Source organism: Toxorhynchites rutilus, chromosome 2 (assembly GCF_029784135.1).
Source record: "Toxorhynchites rutilus septentrionalis strain SRP chromosome 2, ASM2978413v1, whole genome shotgun sequence".
Lineage (NCBI taxonomy): Eukaryota > Metazoa > Arthropoda > Insecta > Diptera > Culicidae > Toxorhynchites > Toxorhynchites rutilus.
Window position 1 is genome coordinate 168,504,834 of NC_073745.1, and position 20,406 is coordinate 168,525,239.

A 20,406-nucleotide genomic window follows, 5' to 3' on the forward strand; every position below is an offset into this window, starting at 1 on the left:
TCACTCCATTCCGCAATTACCTTGCAGTGACCTGACATTGGTTTCCCGAGGTAGAATTTTACTGAAGAAGCATGTCATAGGATATATGTATAATAAGAATTGATCTTTTTTAATGGGAAACATTCCTACTAGAGATAAGGAAAATCCAACCAATGGCTTTCCAATAGGATAGTTGGAATCTTCCATACTAATGGAAAAAAAAACCCAAAACTCGTGGCACGTAGCGAATAAGATAGTTTTAGTTTTCTTAGAGCACTGTACATCCTCTGTGAAGGAGTAGGGAGAAGGATAAAAAATAAAGTAAAAGGGGTCGATCGTCAGTTACGCGGGAGGACAAACGTGCCTCCTGACGAAAACAGAAAAAAGTGTTGTTATTTTGTCATAAAAGAAAATGTCTTGGACGCTCGGTCCGCTACATTTGGTGACAGCGGTGGGATGCTGTCCAAGTGGGGACAGCAGCCCACCCATTAAGTGATTATTCAGAAGCTATCGCGAGTGCTTACGCGATTTTTATCAAAACTGAAGAGACAAAAGAGATTGTTCCAGCATGGAGAAATTTTCGTGCGTAATTCAAAAGCTGGCGTTTGGCACAGATTCGGAATTTACAAACAGTGTATAAAGTGGATACGAGGCAAAAAAATAACGAGTGTTGTGAAACAGCAGGACTCGAGTATCGTAGATGCTTGTGACCGATTTGAGCGCCTCAACGACAGGCGCTCAAATAAGAACAAAACAAAAAGTGTCATTGAGAAGATGCGCATACGCAATAGAATATGTGAACAATTCAAGTGCAATAGCTGAAAATAGAAGCAGTGTGATGATATTAAGGATGCAGAGATGTATTAAAGAATGGGAACGCTGTGTGAACGAGAGACCACGGTCGATGGCGGCCGGCGGGATTTGGTGCGTTGCCGTGATGCCAGGATTGAGGATTCTGGTTTCTGGATGGGGGAAGACATTATTAACACTAAGGTGAACCTAGTTAAGCTAATTAAATAATTTTAGAAGAAAAAAATAATATATGTAAAAGTATAAATTTGAAAAAAAAACCTAAAATCGCTGATGCATTTGAAACGATGCAATCAGCAGATGCTTCGAGCGGAACAAAAATAGTTTCGATTCATTCAAAACATTCAATTCAATTTTTTTTAAATTCCAAAACAATTAATCAATAAAATTGAAAAAAAATACAACAAAATTACTTTTTGATCAATTCTGTAAGAACTGATTGTTCTCTTTAGAAAAAACACAATCGTGTCTCCCATACTTTAATTGTATGCATAGGGAAATATGGGGAAATGTACTTATCGATCATTTAAATAGGTGTGGTTCTTAATTTTACAAGCACACTTTGAAGTGGGATTTAAAAAAAAAGTGAATGATTGAGCCATATATGTCTACAGCCAATTTAACAAGAATGTGTCCATCAATCGTGATCATAGCTTTTGAATGTACCGAAGGGCTGGGAAACTAGGAATTTTTTTCGTGTAAGGGCATGTATGTCCCAATACTTACTAAAAAGTTCATGAGAGACTTAAAATGTGGGATATGATATTATCAAATAATAAAAATAAAGCAAAATGAAGTAGCGCTATAAAAGCGGAGAAGAATCATGGGAGAGGAATTTACAACCTCCAACATTAAAAAATTAAAACAAAGGAAATTAAAGAATAAATAAGGTTAAAGATTAAACAATGAATTAGAGGGAAAAATATATATTCAGCAAGAATGATGAAAGTAAACATATTGCACCAAGAATTTTTTTTAATGAAGCTCTAAACGCTCAGCAATGATAATCGGTAAGACTTTTTGGGAAGCTTTAAGGAGATATGACCATTTTAGTTTCAATATAGAATTGCAGTATTACAGAATTGAAGGAATTTAGTTTTTACAATACAACCGGAAATAGGAAACAGTAACTAAAATTCTATTTTTTTTACGATATTTTGTACAAAAAAGGACATGACCCTACACTTTCAGTTTTTTTTCTTCGACAAGTCGAGCTCATTTGTAGGTGTAGCATTCTACTTTATTTAGCTTTGGTTATCAGGCAGCAACATCACTTTTGATGTTAGATTACTGTTTTGTAAAACACCAACAATTAGCGTATAATAAAAAAAATCGAAGAAATAACATACATATATATGCAGATATTAAAACAACTCAGAAACACATTTTTATAGAGTTATAACCATTTATATAAAAAAAGCTATTGCGTTATACAATTTATTACACTAAAAAAATGAAAACAATATCTAAACAGTTATGTAGGTAAAATCAACCTCACTAACCCGTTTTAGTGAAAACACTTCCAGTTTTCCCTAAAACTCATTGAGTAGGGGGAGATGCAGTGACCTGACATTGGTTTCCCGAGGTAGAATTTTACTGAAGAAGCATGTCATAGGATATATGTATAATAAGAATTAATCTTTTTTAATGGGAAACATTCCTACTAGAGATAAGGAAAATCCAACCAATGGTTTTCCAATAGGATAGTTGGAATCTTCAATACTAATGGAAAAAAAACCCAAAACTCGTGGCACGTAGCGAATAAGATAGTTTTAGTTTTCTTAGAGCACTGTACATCCTCTGTGAAGGAGTAGGGAGAAGGATAAAAAATAAAGTGAAAGGGGTCGATCGTCAGTTACGCGGGAGGACAAACGTGCCTCCTGACGAAAACAGAAAAAAGTTTTGTTATTTTGTCATAAAAGAAAATGCCTTGGACGCATAGTCGTAAGAGAAATCAACACATTTTCGAAATGAAAATTATCAATGAAAATCAATTTATTTTGTCAAATAAACATCCCCGTTAAAAATTTTAAAGGTTTTCTGCAAACAATGAAAAAATTGTAAACGAAACATGTTTCTAATAATGATTTCTAATTATTATTTCAACAATTTGATCTGTTCTTGTAATGTTTTTCAGTAATGGATGAAGAATGTTCAGAATAATATGTTATAAACATTCAATAAAACACTTTGTAATGCTTTTCATTGATCCATTAACAATTCAAAACTGTATTTTATCATAGTAATCTTAATAGATTATGCTTGATTCACTACCATTTAATACCTTCGTAGATATCGACACCGTATCTTACCCGTTTGCTTCACTTCCGTAATTGGGTAGTAGATGTCGACACTGTGTAGCAGCCATCGCGAATTAACATTTTATGCTCCGTGCTTCATCGTTGTGAAGCGAAAATGATAATGGATTTTCAGGTGGAATAGGCAAACTTTTAAAATCAAATAATATTAATGAAAATCACTTTCTTCGCATCAAATATGTAGCTCTATGTAGTAGAATAACAGGTTTTCCGCAAATGGTGAAAAAACCTTGAACTAAAATAATATCTGGGTATAATTTTATTTTAGAATTATGAATTTTAGTAGGGATTTCAGAAAAATTATAAAAAATTGATTAGTAACTTTTTAATTTAAGTAACAACAAGCAATAACTTTCATTCAAATTTTAGAGATTGAAAATTCTCTTGGGCCCACTAACCTGATGGAGAGTAAATTTCCTCACAAACATAGATTTTAACACAAGATGTCGCACAGTATCCTAGACACCACGAATGATAGTGTCCCTGCCCTATTACAGAAATGATGGAGCGAGATCATAGAATCCGGATATGCATCATTATTGCCCGTCATTTCAATTTTATCAACCTTACATGATCATTTTTATTGTCATTCTGTTGAAGTAATGTCATTATTATTTATCGTGTACCCTTATGGAAAAGATGTTATATGAATACATAAAGTCTGTATTCATATCTAAATGCCAACTATCCAATGAGGTACATATAGAGGTGGAGTAGTAGGCGAAGTGTATCTGTATTGGCAAGCCAAATATCGTGTCGTAATTATTTGCATTCAATATGGAATGTATATGGAAGAAACAAAACAATGATGAAAGTAGTTACGGTTGCATGATAATTTGAGCCAACATTCTCATGAAATCATTCAACTGGTTGTTTTTTAACAGATGACAATTATATCGTGGCTTATTCCTATTATTCGTGTGGTAAAAAGGTTCAGAGAGCAGTCGTATGCTTAGTTCTCGAAAGCAGTAACATTTTCGGTGAAATTTTGATTAATTATCTCACAACATACACACCGACGCTGAGAGCCTTTGAAACATCAAATTCATAACGGTAAAATAATGAAACTTCGTTTGTTTCTATGGACGTGGGGGAGTGAAAATGGCACATGGAAATATCACTTTTATCCGTCTTTTTCGATGTGATTTCACAAACATTCACTTCACGCTATCACATTAGCCTCATATTCAGCGGGAGCTCTACAAAAATGTACGTTTTTAATTGATAAATTACTTCCTGAAAATAACATTTTACATGGATGCGGTGGGCAATCAAAGATAAACACATCGACTGACGTCACGCTTTGCGGAATAGTTATGGCAGCGCATGCTATGTCGCTCGAAACTTGACCATCTTCATTACCTTTTTTCCAGGACATTGCCCACTATCTAAATACCAGTTTGCCTATCAATCAGGAAAATCCACAGTCACAGCGCTACACACGCTTGTGACAAAAATTGAAGAATCTCTCTCGTCAAAAGAAACCGCACTATGCGCTTTTCTTGACATCAAAGGTGCCTTTGATAATGCTTCTTATCTATCAATGGCACAAACTATGAGAAGAATACACTTCGATAACTGTATAGAGACGGGGGTCTCCGTAGCCACATTGGTTGCGCGTTCGCTTAGTAAGCGATCGATCGTGAGTTCATAACTCAGGACCCTCATTGACCATCTTTGTGTTGTTACAGAATAACTACGTCCACGCAACAATCATCAGCGATGGAGATCGATCCACGGTCGAAATAAGATCGATTCATCCATACAACTGCTCTGCTCTGCCAGACACATCGGGCTACTGTTCTATAAATAACTCAACAATGATCAATATTAACTGTCTCCGCTGTCCTGGACCACCTGGATAATGGAAGAACAGAAAGAATAACTCTTACGCCTAAATGGCTACTGTGTGAATGTACCATATGTAATGGTATAGAAGGAATACTGGCGAATAGCAACTGTGTAATGTGCTAATTATAGATATGATAACCATGTGACATGTACACGATTAAAATTCGGCTCTGTTACAGCTAAAATGCTAATGGGCCTTAAATAAATAAATGGGATAAAAAAAAAAACTGTATAGTTAAATGGATCCAGGGCCCCACATAGACGAATCACCTCGGAGCTGAGTGGGTCGTCAAATTCTGTGATTGCAACAAAGGGTTGCTCACAAGGAGGCGTTCTATCACCTCTCCTTTAGTCACTAGTAGTTGACGACTTTCTGATAGGTTTAGAGGTAAAAGGATTCGAAGTCGGGGTTTTGCCGATGATCTAGTCATAATGGTACGTGGCAAGTTCGACGACGTGTTATCGATATATAGTTTTAAAATAATATTTAAGAATTCGGCTCCTTTAAACTTAAGTAACTGAGCCTGTAAAAATAAACGAATTAATAAAAAAAAAACTGAATATAATCGAGTCCGACCTGTGCTGTATTCTATTTGCATTTTTCATAAATAACTGCATTCTACTAATCAAGCCCTTTCTTTTGATACCCATATTAGCTATTCAATATAGAATTATACAAATTATTCAAAATTTCCGAAAATCAAAAATGAGGGCCTTAGAATGCAAGGGGTGTAAGTGACTTGATCGATTTCTCTTCATCAACTTTTTCTTCAGTTAATAACTCAACTGCAAAAAAGTTTCAATTTAAGTTCGCTATAGAATCCGATAGATGAGGTTCTGACCTATCTTCCACATTGTCAAATACAACTGGGAATGTATTTGCAGCTAAGCTATGACCAGAAGAGAGAGTCGATGTAGAGAAATCGATCAAATCACTTACACCCCTTTCATTCTAAGCCCCTCAAATAAAATACTCAGAATAATCGAATCTAAAATTCCGGATAATCGAGTCCGACCTGTAATACAATTTACAATTTACAATTGACACGATTTATTCGTTGCGGCGCCGTTTGATGACCGTTGGGGCCCTTCTATGACCACGTGGGCGTTGCGAGTAGATACGTCGGTTAATCGTTCGATTAATTCAAATAATCGAATATCTGAAATTATAATCGAGTAATTTTGTATTGAATAATTTAAAATTAAAATATGAATACATCGAATAATTGTCACTCTAATCGCGATTAATGAAAGAAGGCATTTTCCCATGGTTAATGCATTTTTAAGTTAAGGATTAGGCTTTATAATTTTTTTATTCAACTTTTTTTTATGCCATAATGGAACATCGACAACCATAACGTTGAAAGGTTACATTTCTTCATGAAATAAGCCATATTTGAAATATTAAAAAAATATTTTTTTCCAAACTGAATATAATCGAGTCCAAAATTGTATATAATCGAATCACATATAATCGAGTTTGTATATAATCGAGTCTGTATATAATCGAGTCTGTATATAATCGAGTCCGACCTGTACTGTATTCTATTAGTCAAAGCATTTCATTTGATACCAATATTGAGGGGATTGCAAAAAATACATAGTCGACCATTTTGTGGTGACGACCATTTCGAATTTATGTTATTCATAGTGTAGTGTATTCTCCAAATCAAGCCATCCAGCAAATGCGGCGGCCAAATAGAATTTTTCAGGATCATGGAATACGCAGTTTTATAATGACGGTAGAATTGAATGTAGGTTGAAATTTCAGATCAATCATTCAACAGGAACGGGGTCAATTTTCTATTAATGTGGGACAACCCAACAAACATTCACACATACATATAAACAGGTAAAGCTGAATGAAACCATTCAAAAAGTAATTAGTTGTTTGGAGCTGTGGCCATCTTGAAATTGGATTTTTCATTATCTGCTATGTTCTACTAGTCGAGAACTTTCTTTTGATACATTTTTGGACATTTTTCATAAATAACTGTGTTCTACTAGTCAAGCCTTTTCATTCGATACCCATATTGATGGGGTTCTGAGAAAATAGGTAATCCGCCATTTTGTGGTGGTGGCCATTTTGAATTTAAATTTTTCATAAATAACTGTATTCTACTAGTAACCCCTTTCATTAGATACCCATATTGATGGGGTTCTGGGAAAATATGTAATCCTCCATTTTGTAGTTGCCACCATCTCAGATTTGTATTTTTCATAAATAACTGTATTCTACTAGTCAAGCCCTTTCATTTGACACCCATATTGATGGGGTTGTGAAAAAAATATATATGGCGCCATCTTGCGGTGGCAGCCATTTTGGATTTGCATTTTTCATAAATAACTGTGTTCTACTAGTCAAGCCCTTTCATTTGATACCCATATTGATGGAGTTCCGAGAAAATATGCAATCCGCCATTTTGTAGTGGCCGCCATCTTGGATTTGTATTTTTCATAAATAACTGTGTTCTACTAGTCAAGCCCTTTCATTTGATACTCATATTGATGAAGTTCTGAGAAAATATGCAATCCGCCATTTTGTGGTGGCCGCCATTTTGGATTTGTATTTTTCATAAATAATTGTGTTCTACTACCCAAGCCCTTTCGTTTGATACCCATATTGATGGGGTTCTGTGAAAATATGTAATCCGCCATTTTGTAGTGGCCGCCATCTTGGATTTGCATTTTTCATAAATAACTGCATTCTACTAATCAAGCCCTTTCTTTTGATACCAATATTAGCTATTTAATATAGAATTATTATACAAATTATTCAAAACTTCCGAAAATCCAAAATAAAATAATCCGGATAATCGAATCCCGGATAATCGAGTCTCCGGATAATCGAGTCAGACCTGTAATATAATTTTCTATTTACAATTGACACGAATTATTCTTTGCGGCGCCGTTTGATGACTGATGGGGCCCTTCGATGACCACGTGAGTGTTGCGAGTAGAGACGTCGGTTAATCGTTCGATGAATTCGAGTAATTTTGTATCGAATAATTTAAAATCAAAATATGAATACATCGAATAATTGTCACTCTAATCGCGATTAATGAAAGAAGGCATTTTTCCCATGGTTAATGCATTTTTAAGTTAAGAATTAGGCTTTATAATTTTTTTATTCAACTTTTTTTTTATCCCATAATGGAACATAGACAACCTGATAGACCACGCGACCAGCATGACAACATGATACGTGCTTATTACAAGGAAAAAATATTCGCTCGATTAATCGAACATTGAAAGACCTAAGACAAGACGTGACAACTGACTTCTTACTCTTCTTTCTGCATTTTCGTCGACCAAGTGCTAGATAACAGGAAAGCGAAATGTGAAGGTTGCCAAATGTTATAAAATTTCGGAAGATTATTTTCCAAAGAAAAACATGTGTTCTTCGTATCATGTATTTTCTGAGCTGCACCATTTTTTTGGTGTTAATTCTTCAACCGAATGTCATATATTTCAAACAATAAGTACTTTCCTGTTATTTTGGTATGCAAAAAAATTAAATGTGAAGAGATGAAGAAAACTAGAAAACGTAGATTTGATAGTAGGAGTATATGTTGAAATACATGAATTAAATTCATAGTTCATTTTATTTATCAAGAGATTATGGGCCTTATCATTTACACTTCACGATGAAATCGAATGAACGACGCGCCATTAAATTTCGTTTCACGAGTTAAAGAAAAATATGGGTTTTCAGGTAGAATGAACCCTTTTCAAATAGAAATTATGAATAAAAATTAAATTTTCCGTATCAAATTAGTGTGAATGTGAATGTGAATGGAAAACTTTGCTTTCTTCATTTGGTAAAATAATCTCGTACAAAAATTGTATTTGAAGATAATTTTATATTATAATGATAAGTTTTAGTGAGAATATCGGAAAGTGTATAGAAAATAGGTCAAGTTAGGGTAAGAAAGACGTGCTTCAGGTAAATAAATAACGCCAAGTAAAAATTTTCATTCAGATTTTAGCAATTTACAAGTGCCTTCGGACTGAGTAAAGGGTGTGTCACATCAAATTGCATCACGGAAAAAACGCTGTAGAAATTCGCCCAGTAGACCGATCCTTTTGAAAATTTTAGACAGTAAAATAAAAACTATTAAACAACTTTTGGCATTTTATTTTTAATCATACTTCGAGCCCAAGCCCGTATGCTCGCACCTTCCTCTTTACCCCGTCCATAAGGTTCTGTACAACGTCAGGTTGTAGTTTTTTTTGAACAGAAATCCATTTTCTCTCCATTTCGCCTCCGATTTGACAACTTTTGGGTTCTTCCGGAGGACCTGCTTCATAATCGCCCAATATTTCTCTATTGGGCGAAGCTCCGGCGCGTTGGGCGGGTTCATTTCCTTTGGCACGAAGGTGACCCCGTTGGCTTCGTACCACTCCAACACGTCCTTTGAATAGTGGCACGAAGCGAGATCCGGCTAGAAGATGGTCGGGCTCTCGTGCTGCTTCAATAGTGGTAGTAAGCGCTTCTCTAGGCACTCCTTAAGGTAAACCTGCCCGTTTACCGTGCCGGTCATCACGAAGGGGGCGCTCCGCTTTCCGCAAGAGCAGATCGCTTGCCACACCATGTACTTTTTGGAAAACTTGGATAGTTTCTGCTTGCGAATCTCCTCCGGAACGCTGAATTTGTCCTCTGCGGAGAAGAACAACAGGCCCGGCAGCTGACGAAAGTCCACTTTGACGTAGGTTTCGTCGTCCATTACCAGGCAATGCGGCTTCGTCAGCATTTCGGTGTACAGCTTCCGGGCTCGCGTCTTCCCCACCATGTTTTGCTTTTCGTCGCGGTTAGGAGCCTTCTGAACCTTGTATGTACGCAGGCCCTCCCGCTGCTTGGTCCGCTGGACGAATGAACTTGACAAATTCAGCTTATTGGCGACATCCCGGACCGAACTTCTCGGATCACGTCTAAACTGCTTAACTACGCGCTTGTGATCTTTTTCACTGACGGAGCATCCATATTTGCCGTTCTTCACCTTCTGGTCGATGGTTAGGTTCTCGAAGTATCGTTTTAGTACTCTGCTGACCGTGGATTGGACGATTCCCAGCATCTTACCGATGTCCCGATGTGACAACTCCGGATTCTCGAAATGAGTGTACAAGATTAATTCACGACGCTCTTTTTCGATCGACGACATTTTTCCAAAGTTACGAAAAATTGACAGTGAAGCATGGCCAACGTGATCTATACACTCTTATCTGATTATAAAACCAATGCTGAAGATATAATTCCTAAAAAATAAATTTCTACAGCGTTTTTTCCGTGATGCAATTTGATGTGACACACCCTTTAGTAAGGCTTGTTAAAAACTAATTTCGTATCCAGATGTCGGCACCGTATCGTTGTTATTTGTTATTTGATCCTAATTTTATTGCTAACTGCTTTACTGTTGGAAAATAATTGAATGTTCTTCTCTGCTAGGCCGCTGCTATTATGCTATGCTAGATGGCAAGAGAATCACAAAAAGATGTAGTTGCAATGTTTTCCTCTCTTTAGGAACTGAGCACCGGACGTAACAGAAACGAAAATATACAAAGAATCCATAATAGAAATTTTATAATAGAATAATTTTGAATATATTTGGCAACACTGTGAAAATGTTGGAAATCTCATTTTTGTATATTTATCTTTGTCAATTGTTTTCCTCATCAACCAATCAGAAGCCGAGTTGCAAGTGGTCCGAGTTTGACAGAAGAAGTGGTCCGGAATCGGCCCCCTATTGTCATGTCTCGTCTCAGTGAAAGACGATTATTTGAATGAATCGAATGAATCTCTCTCTCTCTCTCGGTTAGTTAGTACAATAAACAATTCATACGAAAAAATTAACGTTACCAACAATATTATTCAGGAATCAGCCAACAAGAAACGAAACAAATAATTTACTTTACTTCTAGTTTTTTACTACTATGAACAAAAATTGGACTGCTATTTCTGTTGCGTCATTGGTCGGTAACATATCATTTGAGTAGAACAAAATGAAGTTACTTACCACTCTTAGATTACAGTGAAACAATATTTGGAGATCTTTTATTCTAGAATCTCTAGAAAATACGATTTTATTTGGGTAAAACTTAATAAATCTTGTATTATCGCTGATAGATGATCCTCGACGCTTGCTTCTCTACTTTTCAACATCATTGTGCCGTCTGAATAGAGACAGGAGACAGCGTCTGACTACAATACATACCGTCCGATTGCTATGCTTTCGTGCATTCGTGCAAAATGATCCTTCGGAGACTCGACCAATGGATCGACATAAGCAAACTTCTAATGTTTAGGTTCCACAAGAGCAAATGAACAAACGACAGTCTAGCGCTGTTTTTGCACACAAAGTGCAACTAGTTTTTGGCTACGAAGTGAGCTTTTGATTCTGTTCCAAAGAAATTCTGTCAGACAATCTGCACAGATGTGAACTTCCAGAAATTTTGCATAACTTTTTGTACAACTTGTTACAAGGAAAACAAATGAACTTCACCCTACGACAACTGACAACTTCCAGAAATATTTGTATGAGTCTGTCTCAAGGCTCAAGTCTCAGTTCCTTCCTTTATATTTTTCTGTCAAAGAAATGGACAGTTGTTTGGCAGAACGATGCGCACTTTGACATCTTGCGAATGATGCAGATAACTTGTCTTCACGAGCGAAAGACTTAGGCATTCAATTCTCACCACAGAAAATCGAACTGGTAGTTCCATTGAAAAGAAAAAGTGGTTCACTGGTGTACGGATCTTTCGGCTTTTTCTCGGTGGCTAAAAGTTACCTTTTGGTAATAATTTTCTCTCAGAATATTCTTAGTATAAACACATTAGATTGAGAATTTTGGAGAAATTCTTATATACACAATCGCGATAAATGAGAGGATATTGTCTTCTTTTGTTTACATTGACCTACAGCCCTCCGATATTGTTCTCTTATATATTATTCAGACTCAGGCTTTTTAGAATATGTTTGAACGACGGTTGAATTGAAATAAGATTATTTCACAAACAGTTGCGATGTTACGAAAACCAAAATTAAATTCGACCATCCACTGCATATTTTGTATTAATTTCTTTGATATTTGTCACTAATCTTTTTGCACGACGGATGAGAGGAGTTGTTTGTTTAAAACATAATTGCTCGAACACTGAAGCATTCATTATTCATTTGAAGCTTTTTTTTAATTACGTTCCTAGTATCTATTTCTCAGTTGCTATTTCTGTTTTGTCATGAGACGGCATTTCTGTGAGAAAAACTTCGCGGGAAAATTTATCATTTGGAGGTATCATAAGGAAAAGGCGAAACGAAACGAAGCTCTCGCAGTCAATGGTAAGTCATCTCGACCGATGCATCTAATGTTTTTGCAATCATTTACAACTAATTATATTACAATCATCATAGCAACGAATACTTGATCAAAAAGTAGAATTTATTGCAATCATTGAATGTTATTCAGTTGTTCTGAGACAACACATTGATACCATATAACATTAATGGAATAACTTTATCCGATGTTGATCCACAATCATTCAATGTCTATCCCATCCCGTTGTTCATACAAACGCAAAGAATGGTTGAGGTAACTTACAAGCAGAGAGCTGATGCAACTGAGTTTGGTAAAATATCTGCCAGATAATTAGCAACGTGCCGTGCTTGAATTGTTAGGAAATGAAATAACATTTTTGAGGTCAATTGCGTTGAGCAATCTTTTCAGGGCAATGCGAGCAGTCGCATTCATATCGAGTTTGCAGCGGATTAACGATATATTGCCTTGAAATTTTTACTTTTTCATACGGATCTGAGAATTTTAGTTTCGTATTCATAGAGAATAAGTTGCACGATACAGAAGTATTAATAAAACGTAGTTATAATTACAATACATATTCTACGGGTGTCTATGGTGTATACATAATGGATATTAGATATTGAAAAGTTGTGGATTTTTACTGCGCCCTTCACGACTTTAGCGGTGTTTTTCGTACCAAGGAGAGTGTTTTTGCAGGGAGTGTTACTTCATTACTTCAATATGAAGAAGAAAGATACGAAAAATCATCGCCTTTTTTGGAAGTGGTGACCATGCTCCAACTGAGCGAACGTGTCTGACGTGTTTGCACGGTTTAAAAGAGGTAACTTTGACTTGGAAGACGAAGAACGTTTCGGACCGCCAAAAAAGTTTGAAAATGAAGAATTGGAGGCTTTACTCAGTCAAGATCCGTCATAAACGCAACGAGAACCTGCAGATACACTTGGAGTAGCTCAGCAAACCATATCCGATCCTTTAAAAGCAATGGGAATGATCCGAAAGATAGGACATTGGGTGCCGTATGATTTGAAGCCTCGAGACGTCGAACGACGTTTTTTCACGTGCCATCAACTGCTCCAACGGCATAAAAGAAAGTGTTTTTTGCATCGAATCGTTACTGGCGATGAAAAGTGGGTCCATTACGAAAATCCTAAACGTCGGACAACGTATGGATACCCCGGCCATGCATCAACATCGTCGGCCGCGCGGAATATTCACGGCCAGAAGGTTATGCTGTCTATTTGGTGGGACCAGCTGGGTGTGACGTACTATGAGCTGCTAAAACCGAATGAAACCGTTACGGGGGACCTCTACCGATGACAATTGATGCGTTTGAGTCGTGCACTGAAGGAAAAACGGCCACAATACGAGCAAAGACACGATAAAGCTATTTTGCAGCACGACAATGCTCGGCCGCATGTCGCGATACCGGTCAAAACATACTTGAAAACGCTGAAATGAGAGGTCCTGTCCCGCCCGCTATATTCTCCAGACATTTCTCCGTCCGATTACTACCTTTTCCGATCGATGCAACATGACCTGGTTGATCAGCACTTCTCCAATTTTGATAAAGTCAAAAACTGGATCGATTTGTGGTTAGCCAACAAACCGGTTGATTATTTCCGCAAAAGGATACGTGAATTGCCAGAAAGATGGGAAAAAGTTGTGACTAGCGATGGGCAATACTTTGAATATTAAATTTGTAACCATTTGTGCAGAATAAAGCAATAATTTTTGAAAAAAAGAGAAGAAAATTTACCGGTACTCCTATTACATGGGCTGAAAAGTCCCATGATTTTTTAACAGATGGCACCACTAAGATATGAACAAGGTTCGTTTCGAGAGGTTCATCTGTCACTAACTTATGTGTGAAGTTTCATGACATTTCGTTTATTTGTTCACAGACTACAGTTGTTTAAGTGTCACTACCTGAGCATTCGTGTAGAAAATGAAAAAAACGCGGATTATCGTATTTTGCTCAAACATTGGTTTTGATAGGAAAAACTCCTGAACTTCTGCTTCTTAGAGAACATTCGTTTATCGGTGGTTTAGAGAATTTAAAATAGGCCGTACAAGCACCGCAGATGTACATCGCTCTGGAAGGCAAAAAGAGGCTACGAATCCAGGAATCGTAAAACAAGTGCATCGATTCGTCTTGAACGATCCTAAAGTGAAGTTACGCGAGTTAGCTTGGGCCGTAGGCATTTTGAAAGAACGCGTAGGGTACGACATTTATGACATGAATAAGCTATCCGCGCGATGGGTGCCGTGTTTGCTGACTGTCGACCAAAAAGAGCGGCATGTTGACAATCGGTTTGCAGTGTTGAAGCGTAATCGAGTGGACTTCTTTCGACGTTTCGTGACAATGGATGAAACGTAGATCCACTCAGTGTCCAATAAGCAGTCTGCAGAGTGGCACTGAGGCATATTTCGAAGACTTAGACGTTTCGTACTACAGAAAGGGCATCGAAATGTTGGAAACTCGCTACACCAAGTGTATTGCCCTCGAAGGAGACTATGCCCAAAAAACAATTGCTTTCTTTAAAAATCCCGGGGATTTTTATGTAGTATTTTTGTTAATAGTAATATTAATGGAAAATTAATCTGTCGTATTCTTTCTTTATTCAGTTCATTCACTATAAATTCTTCAATATGTCCAGATACGCCCAATCTTCCTATTTAATAACTACTCATCTAATGAAACGGTCTTTACAAAAAAAATTAAACACGCCCATTATTACACTACAGAGTCAGAGACACTCTTTTACGGACTCTCTTCGAGATCTATATTGTGCTTTTTTTCATCAGTGCTTGCGAGTGAAGCGAGCTCAATTAAAAGTGGTGCACGATCGAGACGCTGAGGATCCAGTTCAGATCAACACACATTCATCACACGCTACACAGCAGCGGCAAGTAGAAGTTTATTTTTCTATTGTTCCATATATCATTCCTTCAACCTCCTGTGTACGATTTACACCATTGTCCAACATTGTATTTACCAAATCGGCAAGCGTTGGCATTAGGGGTGTACATTTTTCTTACATTACCGTTGAACTTTTGTTGAAACTTTTTTTCCTTTTTGAATTTTATACAATAAAAAATTGAAATAAATATAATTTATATATACCTTGAATATAAATATAATTTATTTACTCATTTATTTTTTTCTATTTTTTATTATTATTCTACACTGTTCACATCGAACAGGTGACTAATTCATTATTATGGCTGAGGGCGGGGAGGATCCCCCATCCACGTCATTGAATGTTTCTGATGCTGACCCACCTCCTGAAGAGCAGGAGGATGAAGCAGACGTTGAGGAGGAAAATTCTGTGTATGAAGTAGAAAGTTCTGAAGATGAGGAAATTGATGAAAAACATGATTTTCGTCTGAAGGAATACCCGGAGGGATTCAAAGGTCCATTCATTGTATACTTTAGACGAAAATCAAAACCTCTTAATGTCATTCGCATCTCAAAAGAACTAACGCAGAAATTTTCCAAAGTTACTGAAATTACTCGGATGGGGCCAGACAAATTACGAGTTGTCGTCTCTTGCAGAACCTAAGCGAATGCAATAACGCGCTGTGATCTTTTTGCGATTGAGTATCGCGTATACGTACCCTGTTGCAACGTTGAAATAGACGGTGTAATAAACGAAAAGGGTTTGACTCGAAAAGAGATACTCGATGGTGTCGGTCGCTTCAAGAATTCCTCACTTAAAAGTGTGAAGATTCTTGAATGCGATCGACTGAAGTCTGTGTCACTTAAAAATGACAAACGAGTTCTCAATCGGACAAACTCTTTTCGAGTGACATTTGAGGGTTCCGCTCTTCCAAACTACGTTGCAATAGGTGCTCTTCGTTTACCTGTTCGGTTGTTTGTACCCCGGGTAATGAAATGCAACAAATGTATGCAACTCGGTCACACGGCCGCCTATTGTTGCAATAAACAACGTTGCGCAGATTGTGGAGAGAGTCATGATGGGACTTCTTGCGCAAAAGAGCGCAAGTGTCTTCATTGCGACGGGGCCCCCCATGATCTTTCTCAATGCCCGGTGTACATACAACGAGGGGAAAAACTCAAGCGTTCCTTAAAGGAACGTTCCAAGCGGACTTATGCAGAAATGCTTAAGAGCTCCGCCTCAACGACTCAGGACAATCCCTACTCCATTCTGCAGAACGACGAGCCTGTTGCAGACGCTCCCAATGCAGGAAGTTCCGGTACATCGCAGGGTGCCATTAGGAAAAGAAAAATTACTTCTTTTCCATCACTCCCCAGAAAGAAGACCGAAACTTCCCAAGTTGGAATGAAACCTCGTATAGAACGTGCTGAGAATAGACCGAAGCAAGTACCTCCTGGTTTGAGCGGTTCTTCTACCCACCAGGGGTCCTCAGCACTTCCCGGAGCAGAGCCCAACACGTCTGTTCCTTTTTCGCGGTCGAGGCAACAGCCACAATCTGGCTTGCTTGCGCTTTCTGACCTGGTGGACAATATTTTAAATGCTTTAAATATAAATGACCCTCTTAAAAGTATAGTATTATGTTTGCTTCTTTGTGGCATTAAACTGCCAATCATATAATTACTCAACATGCATCATAATGATGTGAGAGTAACGACACACCATCCACTCACCCCTCAACCGTCGGTTTTCCGTTCGGTTCCCAACCAGTCCACTTCGTTGCTACACATCGTTCGTGTGGTGGGTGACAATAACCGAATGAAGTCATCATTTTGCGAAGGCAGCGTTCTTGAGGCAAGTTGTGGCGGCAGTTGTCGCGCATTGGGTGACTCCAGATAAATGGCCAATTCGCACATTGGCGACCGTGGCAGGTTCTCCTGCTTTTAAATTGGCAGGGAGTAAGCGAACCAGTAACTATGGCTATTGGGAATCACCAAATGTGTGGCTGTGAAAAGATTTTCGACAACCGAAATAGGTGGAAAGAATTTTTCGTTTCTTTGGGAGAAAAAAAAATGGCTGCCAAGCGAAGCGTTTCCATGGCATTTTGTGTGTGTGTGTCGTCAGTGCTCGGTTAGTGCAATGGTGATTTTTTAGTTGGGCATATTTGGATTAATTCAACAATTGAAAAATCTGATAGTGAGCAGTCAAAGTGCTTTGGCTCGGAAAGAGCATCGAGGCGTGTTGAGTGTAATTTCTCTCCTTGATTACTCGTGACGAGTATCGTTGAATCATTTCAATACCTCGGGACGATTATTGGTGAATTATTTCAATAGCTCGGGACGAGTATTGATGAATTATTTCAATGGCTCGGGACGAGTGTTGGTGAATAATTCATAAGCTCGGGACGAGTGTTGGTGAATTACTTCAATAGCTCGGGACGAGTATTGATGATATATTTCATTAGCTCGGGATGAGCGCTAACAAAGTTGATTAATGGCTTGGGACGAGTCACATTAACTGTATGGTAGTTCAGAACGAGCACTAGTGTTTCTATATATACGCTTTGTTGCCATAGATCGTGACAAGTAAAATATGAGTTCGAAGTTCAGAAGTTTTTAAATTCGATATGTGGAAGTGGAAAATGATTATGTTGCGCGTGTTTTGTTGAAAATTGATTAGGAAATTTTCTGAAAAGGGTGGAAGTTATTGAGAAAAAAACTTTTCTTTATTGAATGTAAAAGTGAATTATGCATTAACTCACGTGTGTGTTTATTCATTTAAATTTCAGACAAGTTCAACATCGGAGAATTCCTAACTGCACGATTCACAATGTCAAACCCAGGTAAATGTGTTCTGGCTCCGGCATACGAGAGCGATAATTCGTATGGGTCAGCAGACGACCAAGTGTACAGTCCGGGAAAGTACGTCCGTGCCACTAAACCAAATGAAAGCAGTGTCGGTTGCATATATGATTCACAAGATGACCCTTACGCCGCTGTGGTTGATCCGGAAATGGAAAATCGGGAATCGCGAGAGAAAGTGTTGGAACTGGAGAAGTCTATTGCTGAGCTTGCTGATTCCAGTTTTCGCAACCGAGAAGTTAGTTGTAATGTTGAAGAAACCAGCAATCCTACAACACCAACATCAGGATCAATTTCAACATCTGCTGTGACAACATCCGACAAAAGTTCGCAGGGCATCAGATGGGACAATATCAAACCATTTCCAAAGGGTGTCCCTGCCAACAAAATGTGGGAAGCTTGGACAAAATATTTCGAGAACTTCGAAATTGCTGCTTCCTTGTCGAGTGTATGCGATCCGATCAAACGATCCCAGCTGCTTTATATATCCATGGGTGATGAACATCAAGGAATTGTGCGTGCAGCTAAGTTGCGCCCTGTCTCCAACGTTTCAAGTTGCTATGAAGTATTTATCAAGAACATCGACGTATATTTAAAGTCATTAACCGACACCTCAGCTGAACACGATATGTTTTCGTCCATGCAGCAAAAGGAAGGAGAATCAGCAGTCTATTTCTATGCCCGGTTAATGGAAAAAGTGTGGCTGTGTGGTTACAGCGCAGCGGACCAAGATCGTTTTGTCCGAACTCAATTCCTTAAAGGGCTGAGGAATCGGGAATTGGCTAAAGCAGCGAGGACATATAACTACGATACAACTTTTGTTGTTCAGTCAGCAACTCGGGATGAAGCGCTGCAGCGGAGCCTCCATCACTCGGAGAATCAGCATCAATCATGGCGGTGTCTCACGGTTTCTCTCGCGATACTGGGCTGAAGCGTAAACACAGTAATGTGAACAATAGAAGCGTTGGATCCAGGTGGAATCAAATTGGAGGAGGTACGAGGATGGCTTTGCAGTGTCACCAGCGATGCTCAAGATGTAATCGGGCAGCCCACGGTAACCAACAGTGTCCGGCGTTAGACAAGAATTGCAACAGCTGTGGACGTCGTGGCCATTTCTCTGCAACTTGCCGACAGAAACGAGTCAGTACTGTGCAGGACAGAAGACTTGAATCTGGCTCTCCCGGTGAATTTAATTCATCACAGGTAAAAACTGATGAGTTTTGATTAAAATTTTGTAGTAAATAAAATCTTGTACAAATATCTCACATATGGCCTTTTTTAATTCAACGTGGCTCTCTCTCTTTTTTTTTGGTCCTGCATTTCAGCAAATTAACACGCTCTCCCTCGGAGACGTATTGGTCGACTGTACCGTTGGATCTTCTAAGGCCATAAAATTCCTCATTGATTCAGGGGCAGACACTAATGTTATTGGTGGGAATGATTGGCACAGTCTTAAAGAACAACTGCAAGCTAGAACTGTAATACTTGATCCTCTCAAGTTATCAGGAAACAGAGGTTTGCGTGGGTTTGCCGCCGAACGACCAATGGTAGTTGAATGTGCTTTCCAAGCCAAAATTCAGGCAATTGGTTGCCAAACGCCGGCTATTATTGCAGACTTCCTGGTGGTAGAACAAGGTCGTTGTTCGTTGCTTGGTAGAAGTACTGCTAGTGACATGGGGTTGTTGAAGGTAGGAATTTCTTCTTTTCCTTTTGTTTCCTAAGACCTTAAACCACTGGTCATTTCATTTAGGTAGGAGCTGACGTATTTAGCTGTGGGCGTGTTGAACAGGATCAAGTGTTTCCAAAGATGCCAGGTGTGAAGATAAAGTTCTGCGTTGAAAGCTCCGTACCACCGGAGAAAAACGCATATTATAATGTCCCGGCAGCATACCGCGAGGCTGCCAAGCTCCGATTGAAGCAGATGGAGGAACGTGGAATTATCGAGAGGGTTAATAGTGCACCGGAAAGGATCAGCGGCATGTCGGCCGTACCAAAGGGAAAAGACGATTTTCGCCTGGTCGTCAACATGCGTGCGCCTAACAAGGCAATCAAACGTCAGTATTTCCGACTACCTCTATTAGAGGAAATGAAGGTGAGGTTACATGGAGCAAAATACTTATCTAAACTTGATCTATCGAACGCCTACTATCATCTCGAGTTAAATCAAGATTCACGAGATTTGACAACGGTTTTGGCAGAAGATGGGATGTATCGGTTTACCAGACTTATGTTTGGGGTAAACTGTGCTCCCGAAATATTTCAACGAGAGATGTGTAGGATTCTAGAAGAGGTGAAAAACAAAATCGTGTACATCGACGACATACTTCTGTTTGCTGAAACATTACAAGAACTCCGAAAGACAGTAGCTCATGTATTACGC

General features: G+C 38.4%; 1 protein-coding gene across 1 annotated transcript; it reads left to right on the forward strand.

The window, feature by feature from the left end:
- Window positions 1–12,201: 12,201 nt before the first annotated feature.
- Window positions 12,202–19,167, forward strand: LOC129764661 (uncharacterized). Its single transcript, XM_055763978.1, has 2 exons — window positions 12,202–12,291; window positions 17,954–19,167. The coding sequence occupies exon 2, from the start codon at window positions 17,995–17,997 to the stop codon at window positions 18,955–18,957; it is 963 nt and encodes a 320-aa protein (XP_055619953.1). The 5' UTR covers window positions 12,202–12,291; window positions 17,954–17,994; the 3' UTR covers window positions 18,958–19,167.
- Window positions 19,168–20,406: the final 1,239 nt, after the last annotated feature.